This window comes from Convolutriloba macropyga, chromosome 5 (genome assembly GCF_964194025.1).
Source record: "Convolutriloba macropyga chromosome 5, txConMacr16.3, whole genome shotgun sequence".
NCBI lineage: Eukaryota > Metazoa > Xenacoelomorpha > Acoela > Convolutidae > Convolutriloba > Convolutriloba macropyga.
Window position 1 is genome coordinate 1147877 of NC_134472.1, and position 12503 is coordinate 1160379.

General features: G+C 36.0%; 2 protein-coding genes across 5 annotated transcripts in view; one reads left to right on the top strand and one right to left on the bottom strand.

Annotated features, from left to right (window-relative positions):
- Positions 1-12503, top strand: part of LOC142339027 (calsyntenin-1-like) — a 113592-nt gene that overhangs the window by 38472 nt on the left and 62617 nt on the right. The gene's annotated exons all lie outside the window — the stretch shown is intronic.
- Positions 520-12503, bottom strand: part of LOC142339026 (ATP-dependent translocase ABCB1-like) — a 66802-nt gene continuing 54818 nt past the window's right edge. For both annotated transcript variants that reach the window (XM_075388645.1, XM_075388646.1), the window contains 6 exons: positions 11394-11963; positions 10860-11111; positions 6511-6710; positions 2139-2332; positions 1605-1867; positions 520-1129 (listed from right to left, as the gene is read on the bottom strand). In XM_075388645.1, coding sequence (XP_075244760.1) covers positions 672-1129; positions 1605-1867; positions 2139-2332; positions 6511-6710; positions 10860-11111; positions 11394-11963 — 1937 coding nt within the window. In that variant the 3' untranslated portion in view covers positions 520-671. The remainder of the gene's footprint in view (positions 1130-1604; positions 1868-2138; positions 2333-6510; positions 6711-10859; positions 11112-11393; positions 11964-12503) is intronic.

A 12503-nucleotide genomic window follows, 5' to 3' on the forward strand; every position in this document is an offset into this window, starting at 1 on the left:
AGAAGGATTATCTGTCACTAAAACCAATGAACATGAGGCATAATTAATTTGACCCTGTTTAGATTTACCACGCTAGTCCAGATGACCGAAGAAAGGGGACAAAAAATTATAAGAGATCTTTGGTAGTTTCGGTTTAGACAGTATCAGTCAATATGTGATACGTTATAAACAAGCACATAGGCCTGAAAACTGTTGCCATCGCACATGCCAAACATTATTGAATACGTATTACATTTAAGAAATGGTATGCGTAATAAGAAATGTTCGGTATATGCAATGGTAAGAGTTTTCCAGCCTATCTACTCGTTCTGTTTTAGTTAGGATATAGTGTTTCGTGTAGCTCCTCAACTTTTTTCCAAAGCAGAAGCAATTAAGGCAGCGGAGTTTAAACTAAAGAATGTGGGTTAAATGTAACTTGCAATGAGCTCTGTTATCTATAATAGATAATCAGTGAAGGAGAGATTTCACTTTCAGATTTCTTAAGGATGCAATTTTATTGCCTACAATTAGAATTCAAGATTAAGAATAAGAATTCAAGTTGCTTACATAATGAACTAATTAGCTCACGTACACATGGCATATCAAAGCATGAGTACTTTGTCACTCATATTTTTGTATAAAGCAATGATTTGTCTTTAAAAAGTATGTCGAAATCTATCAAGTTACTACTTTCAGTGCTTTTGTAAATTTTGTTGATTACACAACGATGCATATATCCCTCCTTTTGCCAGCAACTCCGTGTGGGTTCCTAACTCCTGGATTTGCCCAAAATCAACTACAGCAATTTGATCACATTCTTGAATAGTTGACAGCCGGTGGGCTATGACCAGACAAGTCCGCCCTTCCTGTGCTCTATCCAGCGCCTCCTGGACTATTTTTTCACTCTGGGTGTCCAAAGCTGAAGTGGCTTCGTCCAGAAGTAGGATCTTAGGTTGTCGCATTAGAGCACGTGCTATGGCAAGTCGTTGTTTTTGCCCGCCCGAAAGCTGGACTCCCTTTTCGCCCACTTGGGTGTTATATTGGTCAGGGAGTTCGCTCACGAATTTGGCGACGTTTGCTAATTCGGCTGCTGTCTTGACTTGATCCAGAGTAGCACTGTGGGAGTCTTCAAGTCCATAAGCAATGTTTTCTACAACAAAAAATACTGCGAAGAAATTGAAGCAGCAAAATCAACACGACATTTTTTGTAATCAATAGTTGAGGTGGTGAAGTAGTTATTTCACGCGTGTCAAGTTGCTGTAAGAAATGATGTGAGGTTACCAAAGTTTTGCGAATTTTGGCCGGATATTTTCCTTTTTTTTCGTTTATTTATTATGGTATATTTACCATGATTGGAGGAGGGGGGGGGTATAGGCTATCTCACCACTAAGCTAGTGGGGGCCATTAATTGAAAAGACCCAAAAAATCAATACTCAAAAATATAGCACGTGCTATTGGAGGTGCAAATAGTATGCACCCATTAAGGTAATTGGGAGGGGGGGGGGGCACAAACAGAAAAGATCCTTTTTCCCCCAATTATAATGCATTTGTTCGAAAACAGGAAAGTTCTTTGCTCATGCGTTTTGAGACTTCAGTCTGGAGTTAAAACGGGTTTTGGTACTGACCAAATATGGATCCTTGAAAAAGAGTCGGTTCCTGACTAACAATGGCCATAGTTGACCTGAGGCTGGTTATGTCAAAGTTTCGAATGTCCTCTCCATCTATGGTAACTTGTCCTTTTGTGGGGTCATAGAATCGCATGATGAGTTGCATGAGGGTACTCTTTCCACACCCGCTGTAACCCACCAATGCTACCTTTTGCCCACTTTTCACATTCAGAGTCAGGCCGTTTAGGATTTTCTGGTTTTTACGCTCTGGGTAGAAGAAGCTGAAACATTTGAAAAATTCCTTTTAGACTGGTTGGTTTTGTGGTAAGATTTTGGTAATCACATTTCAGGATGCAGGAATCACAATCATGCATGTTCATAGGAATCAGAACCCTGAATCGTAATTCTTGCAACATTCTTATCTTAGCATGGAACCGTTTCACTTTTAATACGGTAGTTTCCATAGGAATTGCGCATCTTTTTCGTTTGTGGGGGTGGGGGCACAAATGGAAAGGATCAGGATTAATTGAAACTATCTGGCATGTAACTCACTGTATGTCAGAGAAGGTGATGTTGCCTTGTATATTCTTGGCACTCTTAGTACTTCTGGAGTCATTTCCAATCAGTGGTTCTGTTGCCAGCTGTTTCAACACATTGTCTGCAGCCACCTGTGCTTTGGCAAAATCAGGCAGAAAAGCTGTGCTCTGTCCCACTCCGAATGCCGCAAACAGAAGAGCGAAAATGACCTAAAATATAATATATGTAAGACTGGAGTTTGCTTCCATCCAGGTTGTTTCATTACTGTTTCATTACTACTGTTTCATAAATGTTTTTCGGAAAGTCAATGCCAAAATAGACTCGAATCTTTAAATTACCAGTGTTTGACTGCAATAATGAATAATGAGTTAGAATTACTTTTAATTATATTATATATACAATTTTAAATTTGAAATAAAACAAAAGTTAATGAACAAATTAGTTGAACTAACTTTAAAATTATTTGCAAAGAGAACCAATTTGAATTGAGAATCGTTTATTTAACAAAAAAGATTAGCATAAATCTTTGTCATGTTTGACAAATTAGTGTCGTTTACAAAATCAGTGTTCAAATTCAAAACTTTAAACGTTAGATAAGGTCATTTTGAAAATATCGAAAACGAGGCATAAAGGTCTACTGGGTCACAAAACTCATCAGTTATTTGAAACAAAGAAAAAAAATGCTGTCTATTTTGCATTTTCTTTAATTTGTATATTTTTAATGCATTTTTGAGCACATCGTTTTTATCAGCTATCAATTTACATTTCAAATTTTTACACTTAATTTTGCTTTCAATAGAAGAAACGTAATACATGGCCATATTTCTTGGAAGGACATTCGATTTGCAAAAAGAACGAAATTATTTTTTTGGTGACCTTTACTTTACTTTTTCTTTGTACATTAATAAGCATTTATGTTGTTATATAATATACTTTGTAATAAAATTACACTACCTTTTCTATATTACGATTATATAATTATCAAATGTGATTTTGGACATTCAGTGTTTTTATTTCAACGCCAAAATACTATAAATACTTAAAGTTTTGTTTCCGATTTGGACTTCTCATAACCAGGAGAGTTATAGCGCACCTCACAATAGAACTTTTGACATAGCAAAAATTGATATCTCAACAGATAATAAATGCTCCCAGAGGAAGTTTAAGGCAACTACTGGCCCTTTTTGCTATATACGACTCACAAAGGAGTATGGTTTTTTTCTGGTGTTTTTCGCAAACCGAAGGCGAATATTGGTTTTCCGTCATTTTTGGTTTTTTAAAGGTAGAGTTTGTTCAGCCGTTACCGGGTATAAGCAAATGTAACTACTGTAAAAATGGACTAGTACTGGATTCGAACCAGCATCTCTTACTTGCAAGCCTAGAGTGCTACCCATTTACATCAACTGGTCTTAAGCTCTCGAACTTAAGCTTCACTTATAACACGTTTTCACATTCTTCCTTATTCCTCAAGGCTTCATTTCTTTAGCCAAGTATACATTGAACCAGCCGAGCGTTATGTCAAGCCATATCAAACTTATATTAAGCAAATTTACTTGAGGTTGTTTCGTCTCAACCCTCTAACAGTGAGTTACCTAACTCAAAAAATTGATTTTTAAGCTCAGGCTTAATTAAGGAAATAATCAGTCACAATTATTCATGGAGACATAATCAGACCAAGAATATTCTGGTTTAATTTTTTCAATTCTTTTGTTTAGTTTCATTTTCAGCCTCAGGGTAGTACAAAGAATCGGTTCGTTTCTAGAGTTTCCGAATTCTATTTTTGAATCCAGTTGTTCACGACTTAAATTTTGTCATATATCTTTTCAAACGCTGAAATCTGTTTTCGGACACTGGACATTATCACAAAAAATGCTTGATTTGTATTTATAGTACTGTAGCTAGTATTGGTTGGCAAAACTCAAAGTGGTTGCTCGTCAGTGGAGAAATTTCATAAGTTTTGTCTGCATTTTTGCAGAATTTCTTCGGTTAAAAGTAAGAAATATACTGGATGGGGACTATTTCTATAGGCCATGGTTGATTTTAGCGTTTGGTTTTTATGAGCCTTAGAGTTTTTTGTTTGTTCTGATGGTATCATTATATGGGACTTTTCGTCCACAGAAACAAGATGAACTGGTGAAACTTGTGGTCATTCAATCATTGTGCAGTTCTCTTCCATCACACACACAAACTTACACAACACACACACACACAAAGCACACACTTAACACACAAACACACTCTCAACAAACACAAGCATACACACACAACAAACAAACACACACACATCACGAACACACACAACACACTAACACACACACAACACACCTACACAAACACACAAATACACACGCATAACACACAAATACACACGCACAACACAAAAATACACACACAACACACATACACACAACGCACATACGCAAACACACACACACACAAAAACTTGCACAAACACACAAAACACAAACACACACACACAAAGCACACATTTAACACACAAACACAAGCACACACACAACAGGTGCACACTTATAATACACAAACACACACAACACACATTTACACACAACACACATACACAAACACACAAACACACACAAACACAACAGACATACACAAACACACGAACACACACACACAACACGCACACACACATAACACACAAACACACTTACAACACACACACATACACAAACACACATACACACAAACAACACACACGCACACACACACACAAACATAAACCGACAAATGTCGGAAGAATTGCTCTTGAACGACCGGCGAGGCAATTTAATTCATCAGGGACTCTAGCCTAGATCAATTTTTTTATGGGTTCAAAAAACTTTGACCCCACCGGGATTCGAACCACTGACCTCTCGCTCCATTTCCACCCTCACTAACCACTGCGCTACAAGTCAGTTACTTCTACTACGCCACAACCGATTTTATATTAGCAACTTCGGAGCACTAGAGATCACTCAAAAATGATGAACGAAAGCGTGAAAAAGTCACTTGAGATGTCAAAGAATGTTCTAGAAGAAAAGCGCAAAATTCTCAAGCGAAAGATTTGCATAAAAAAAGACACACACGTTTACAATAATTGCTATGAACTGCGTTCAAAAGCAATTAAACAGACAAACACCCACATACGTAGAGACAGACGCACTATCTACAATTAAAGAAAACCAACCCCCAAACTCCTCGCAACTCATTTCAGAACAAATTATTAGTCGGTTGTGTTTCAAAGTAAGTTATGATGACTGAAACTAATTGGAGGCAATTTTATTATACCCGAAAACACAACACACCCAACACAAACACACAAATACACACGCATAACACACAAATACACACGCACAACACACAAATACACACACAACACACATACACACAACGCACATACGCAAACACACACACACAAAAAAAACTTGCACAAACACACAAAACACAAACACACACACTCAAAGCACACATTTAACACACAAACACAAGCACACACACAACAGGTGCACACTTATAATACACAAACACACACAACACACATTTACACACAACACATACACAAACACACAAACACACACAAACACAACAGACATACACAAACACACGAACACACACACACACAACACGCACACACACATAACACACAAACACACTTACAACACACACACATACACAAACACACATACACACAAACAACACACACGCACACACACACAAACATAAACCGACAAATGTCGGAAGAATTGCTCTTGAACGACCGGCGAGGCAATTTAATTCATCAGGGGCTCTAGCCTAGATCAATTTTTTTATGGGTTCAAAAAACTTTGACCCCACCGGGATTCGAACCACTGACCTCTCGCTCCATTTCCACCCTCACTAACCACTGCGCTACAAGTCAGTTACTTCTACTACGCCACAACCGATTTTATATTAGCAACTTCGGAGCACTAGAGATCACTCAAAAATGATGAACGAAAGCGTGAAAAAGTCACTTGAGATGTCAAAGAATGTTCTAGAAGAAAAGCGCAAAATTGTCAAGCGAAAGATTTGCATAAAAAAAGACACACACGTTTACAATAATTGCTATGAACTGCGTTCAAAAGCAATTAAACAGACAAACACCCACATACGTACAGACAGACGCACTATCTACAATTAAAGAAAACCAACCCCCAAACTCCTCGCAACTCATTTCAGAACAAATTATTAGTCGGTTGTGTTTCAAAGTAAGTTATGATGACTGAAACTAATTGGAGGCAATTTTATTATACCCGAAAAAGAAGCCCAAAATTTGATTATTGGAGGGAATTTATAGCCTCGAGATGAGGTAAATGCACCGAAAAAAATACAAACAAAAAATTGTGTTTGGTAAATTGGTGCATACTTTGAAGGCGTCTTCTGGGGGATCCATCTTTCCATTCACAATCAAGTGGGTGGCGAGTCTGAAAGCGGCTGCGTAGATGAAGTACTGCAGGCTGAACCCTAGCCCGTTAGTGATCCCAAACACGTGGGCTAATTTGACGTCCTTCTTGTGTAGCGGATCTATTATTGCGTTGTAGTCGTCTATGAACTGACGCTCTAGGCCTTTAACAGGACAAGGAACCAATATTAAATAGATCGATACATGTAATTAACATGTGCTAACTGCTTGTTGGGATGTTTTTCGAGGTCCAAGGTCAAAGCAATGAGAAGCAACATTATTACAGGCAAATTGGAAGGTGCCGAAACCAGTACCGAATTTATTTCATTACATAAAAAATATCTGGTTAACGTCCCAATAATTGAGAATAAAGTCTCAAGTACAAAAACGATTATAGACCAGTTATTTAGCAAGCATCTCATGTTATTTCGTAAAAGTAGAAAGAATGCCCTGAAGTAGTACAAAAAGACGGAGTACCAAACATTTCAAAACTTCTTTTATGTATGATTGCTCTGTGCTTCTCCTGTTTTACCTGTTTTTATTATCGTCATCCTCTGAACAATATTGTTCGCAAACTAACTATCTGAACTTTAGAAATACATTTTTCATATTTTTTGGCTGGCCTTAACTCAAAAAAGGGTCACAACGTTTGGAAGAATTAATTCCTTAAAGCGTATAAGTCATATGTGACAAAATACAGACTTTTTGGATTTTCTTTTGTTATCTTTCTTCCGTGTTCTTTATCAACTGCTTTTCTGTCTAATTGAACTTAATTAAGGTTTGCTGGGAAAATTTCAATACCTCATACACTGGAGACGGGGGTCAGAAAACCGGTCAAATCTAATCTAGATTGATGTAACCTTGGTTACCACACTCAAAAAAGACTGAGTGTTTATTAACGTTATCAATTTCGTATTGAATTTATGACTGTTTAGAATAACAGCTGTATAAAAAGCTTACTGAAGACTTTTTCTATAAAAATTGGTAACTTTCCTGATAAGCTCGTTCACTCAAAAAATTAATCATCACACGAGGCAAATTTTTTAGTGTGAAATTACACCTGACGCATCTTCATAGAAAAATGGTGTGGTTTTTCATTACAACTAAAATGTCGTGTGTGATTTCGGAACTGAAAGTTTCGAAGTGCACTCAATTCTATAGCCGGTTGCCAATTTAGTATCTCAATATGCTATGTAAAAGGTTGAACTACTGTGTAAACCAACCAGTTCCGCATTCATGCCATCTTTTGCTCACAGATCCATCGACAGCTTGAAAATAAATCTTCGAAATTGAAAAAAATGTCCTTTTGGCAATTTAATCATGGCTGTACCTGTATGCCTGTCAGTTATTGATAATGGATGTTAAATTTTATAAAATGTGCAACTAAAATGCAAGACTATGAAGTTTTTCTTTATTGTTAGGACGAAAACAACACATTTAATAATTTTATTAATTTGTTGATTTGATTTTTAAAATAACAAATAACTGCTTGCATGACTTTGGCATTTTTTTTTGCTTGTTTCAAGTATCTTTAACCATTTGGTTATAATCTATTTAACTTGTTTCGAAACAAAAAGAATCGTACAAATTAGTGAAATGGTATAAAAATGTGCAATTTTTGTTCCGACCCTCTTGAGGGGGGAGGAACTATATACTCAAATGGGTTTTTTTTTTGTTCCGTGAATTTTCGCCGCTCGATATATTCATCGTAGAGAGTTGAGACTGGTATCATTAGAAAGCTCGTCCAGCGTAGAATATGGAATTAAAAAGATTTTTTTAATTTTCGTTTTCTACAGGGAGTTATCGAGGTTTAAACTTCTGAGAAAAGTAGAGTGAATTCACGTTGTTTTTATTCACATTTTCCGGAATTTTTGCCTAAATTTTTGTCAGTTTTGCTAAAATTTGTTATAATATTAAGAATAATGTCGTTGATTTTATTTTTGAAGACGAATAAGCATTGTTGATTGTTTTGATTTAATTTTTTTGGTCAAAAAATCTGGATAAACATTTCAAATTTTAGCCTTTTTCATCGAAAACAGCACGAAATAAGCTACTTTAGTCCACTTTGATTAAATTTGCCGACAGTACACCCCCAAACAACACTCATACAATCTTTGTAGACTCAGAGGGGGGCTATTTCGCTATTTTTACTTCAGAGTCCGCTGAGAGCACTGTAGTTAAAACTTTGCCGTTTTTTGCTAACTTTACTCGTTGATTATCAAAAATGCAGAATTTATTTTAAGTTTTCAACTAATAAATTATCTATATCTACAACATTCGAAAAATCAATGGTTCCTAACGGACAATAAGTATTAGCAGGGCTAGTTTTGGGCCATTCTTGGACTGTTACAATCCAAAAAAAATCGGGTTGTAATCAGTCGCTCTTTTTTTTTTTTAAAAAAAAGACTTTTTTTAATAATAAAGAACATAACATATCAAATCAAAGCTCAAGAGTGATAGGTCCAACCAATTCTCTTGCTAGGCAGCTCCAAGCTCATGCATTTAGTTTTTTAATTGAAAGTTTATGGTCGTTTCTTTTTTTAAAAATATTTGACTTTTCAATAAATAATGGCTTAATTAACTTTTCCTTTATTTTTTTCTTAATTTGTTCAACTTCCAGCTTAGTGTCAGCAAAGAAAGACTGCTTCTTCTTTCTACTGATTTAACATTTATTCTCGGTTGCAGTTTTAAGCCTGAAGCTATTGTTTTCTGGCTTTGATACTACAAGATTTCAGATTTTTGTTTGTTTTGATGTTTGCCAGTTTTTCACGTTTTCTAATTTTGTCACATTAATGACAGTTCTCATGTCACCTTATTAGCATTCAGAATAAAGCAAATTGAACATATTAAAATCCTGAAACATATGCATTATCGTTTTAACGGCCTCGACGCCTCTTTCTTGAAGAAATCAATTGAATTTTTTAATTTTGTCTCTAACTGTCATTTATACTTTGTCGTTTCGGTCGTATGGAATTTCCTGTATAGTGATAGCTTTCATTGGCTTTTCATGGGAGAATAGAAGAACCGATAACCTGATATTAGTAGATAGCTGATGGCTTTCATGACTTTGAAAACAATCGTTTTCCAAAATTAAAAAAAAAAACTTTTTAACTTCGCAATTTTGCTCTTTTTATGTTTCTTTTTGTTACCTAATCTCGTTAGTTAATTACAGGTCAAGTATGACATTATGGGTGTCAAGGGAATAAAAGGGATTGGTGTCCCAAAATCTTTTTTTTAAAGAATTTGTTATGACCTTACTGGCTTCGACACCGGTTTTTCACAAAAACGTAAATTAATTTGATTTTTGTCACATTTGACGTTCTTTTTTTAGATGCAAGAAATATTCTGGATAATTACAGGTCTCGAGGGCTTCCTTTTCATGAATAAGCGACCCTATTTAAAAAGCTCTTTTTGTAATTAATGCCTTTCATGACCTTGAATGTAATTTTGTTTCGAAAAAAAATTAATAGTATTACATACTTTAGCACTTCGCTTTTTGTCTACTTGTTACCTAGTCTTACTAATGAATGGCCACGTACTACATTATAGTTGTTTGAAGAAGGCGCCATCGAATATATTTTGAGTGCCAAAATTTGGCTTGACGGTTTTGACAGCGTTTTCTGGCAAGTTTCAATTGAAATTTTGTTTGTTCTTTGTTGTTCTTTTTAGCCGCTTTAAAAAATGAATAAGGACAAGTCCTAATGCCCTTCTATAGAAGCAGTGGTAATCGTAAATTTTTGGTTATATTAATTAATTCCTAATGGTATTTATTACTTTGAAGTTAACTGTTTCAAAAAAAATAAGTTAATTTTTTTACTTTACTGTTTTTGTTCTTTTTTGTATAATTGTTACCAAACCTTTTTATGGACTGGTTGCATATGTTTTCTGGTGATTTATAAGTTATTTTTGTTTAGTTTTAGGTTTATCTGACGGTATATTGACTTTGTTATTAAAATTAGTTTTTAAGAGGGACATAAATTTTTTGATGTAATTAATGTTTGTTGTTGTTGTTGTTTGATTTTGGTGTTCTTATTGACTCGCTTTCTTAATATTGACATATTACAGCAATCTAATGCATCAATTTTTACTCCACTGAGTTATTTGCTTTGGAGGCTATCTTATCGTTCATACAGAATTTTTTGAAAAAGAAAGACTTGGACTTTTTTGGGATTCAAAAAAAATAATTTTTGGGTTTTTCTATTTGTTCCTCATTTGGTAGACAATTATGCCAAAATTGTGGATGGGCGGGGTCGGAACCTTATGTGCCATCGCACATTACCGAGCCGCCTTGTTTCATTATGAGGTCAACTTACCAAATGCGTGAACAGTTCTGATATTTGAGATGGACTCCACAATTATTTTTCCTCCCTTTTGGGTATTGCTACTGTCCTGTACTTGGTACCCAGTGGCAATCCTCGCTTGTATAGCTCCTGAGAACGTGATCAAGGGCACCGCAGCCAGGATGAGGAGGGCCAACTGCCACCCATAGTAGAAAGCGATTACCAGACCCACCACCATTCCAGTCATGGCCTCAAATACACTCTTCAATCGAACTCCAGTCGCTCCTAAATTTCATAAATTTCTTTCGATAAAGTGATTGATAAAAACGTTATCACTGAAGCAAAATCACAAAACGCATTTTGTTATATAAAGGTAGTTTTTGTCGACTTTGTCCCAAATTAATGGCATCAATATCACCTTTATCATGAAATGGCTATTTTTGTGAAATCTATGAAAGACGGCGATAAACTACTTCATGTTGGAAATTTACGAGCAAATTGCCTAAAAATTCCAACTTAAAAAATTTTCTAAAAAATTTTTCTGACTTGGGATTAATGAGTTCTCACCTTGAATAAGCGAAGCGTCCTTGGCCAACTTTGCCGTCAGAGCTCCAGTAGAATTGTCAGCCTTGTCAAAAAACTCAATGTCTTGCTCAATAAATGACTCGAAAACAGTATAACGCAATCTTTCTGTCAATTTCTCTCCCGAGATGGCCAGGAACAGCATTTCCATAGCAAACCCAGATCCAATAACGCCACCCAGAACCAAGAACATACAGCTCCAAAATATTGAGTCGTGCAACATTGTGGCTTCGTTAGATAGGACTCCAATCATTTCGCCAAAAAATATGGAAAATACTGGGAATGCACCACTGACCATAGTTGCGGCAATACTTGCCAAAATTATCCAGTACCATTCGGGGGAGTTCAGTTTCAGAAGCGCTCCAAACCCTGGTCGAGACTGTTTTTGTTCACTGCTGTCTGGGTCAATAAGCGCCTCCTCGTCTGTTCGTTGGGAGCTGACGGACATCCTTGAGAACTTTCTAGAACGGCTGAGTTTCTTTTGAGACCTGTTCGAGTCTTGTCGCTGGAATGCAATGCTTGCCATTGCCTGGTTCTTCTCTTCTTCGGTTGTTTCTAAAGCAAGTTTCATTTTTAAAAATGCATTCTACATTTTATTTTTAATTAATCATGCGTGAGGATTTTATGGGAATCGAAGCAAAATTGAGCGGAGCCCTTAATTATGAGTGAAAAGAATGCGATTTAGGTTTTCTGAACTCTATTCGTTTCAGCTCATTCTTAAAGACAGGAGAAACACTAGGTTTGTATATCTCAAAACGCCAAATGCTGATCGACGGACTTCAAGCATCTTGGAAGCAATCTTGCAAGCAAATGTATACGGGTACAAAGTTGCTTGCAAAATTCTTGCAAGTTTTTTTGTTCACATGCAAGATTCTTGCAAGTTTTTTATTGATCTTGCTAGATCACCAGCAAGTTGAATCAAAAAGTTGGAAGAAGAATTAAAAAAATTACAAGCATCTTGCAAGCTCTTCAATCAATGTGCACGAGAAAGGAAGCACCAGAGAGTGGCTAGGGTTTTTGCAGCAGAAATCTTGTCTTAGCTCTTTTGTATCTGTTTTTTAAATTTCTTTGACGATTAGAATCGGTGCATTACTG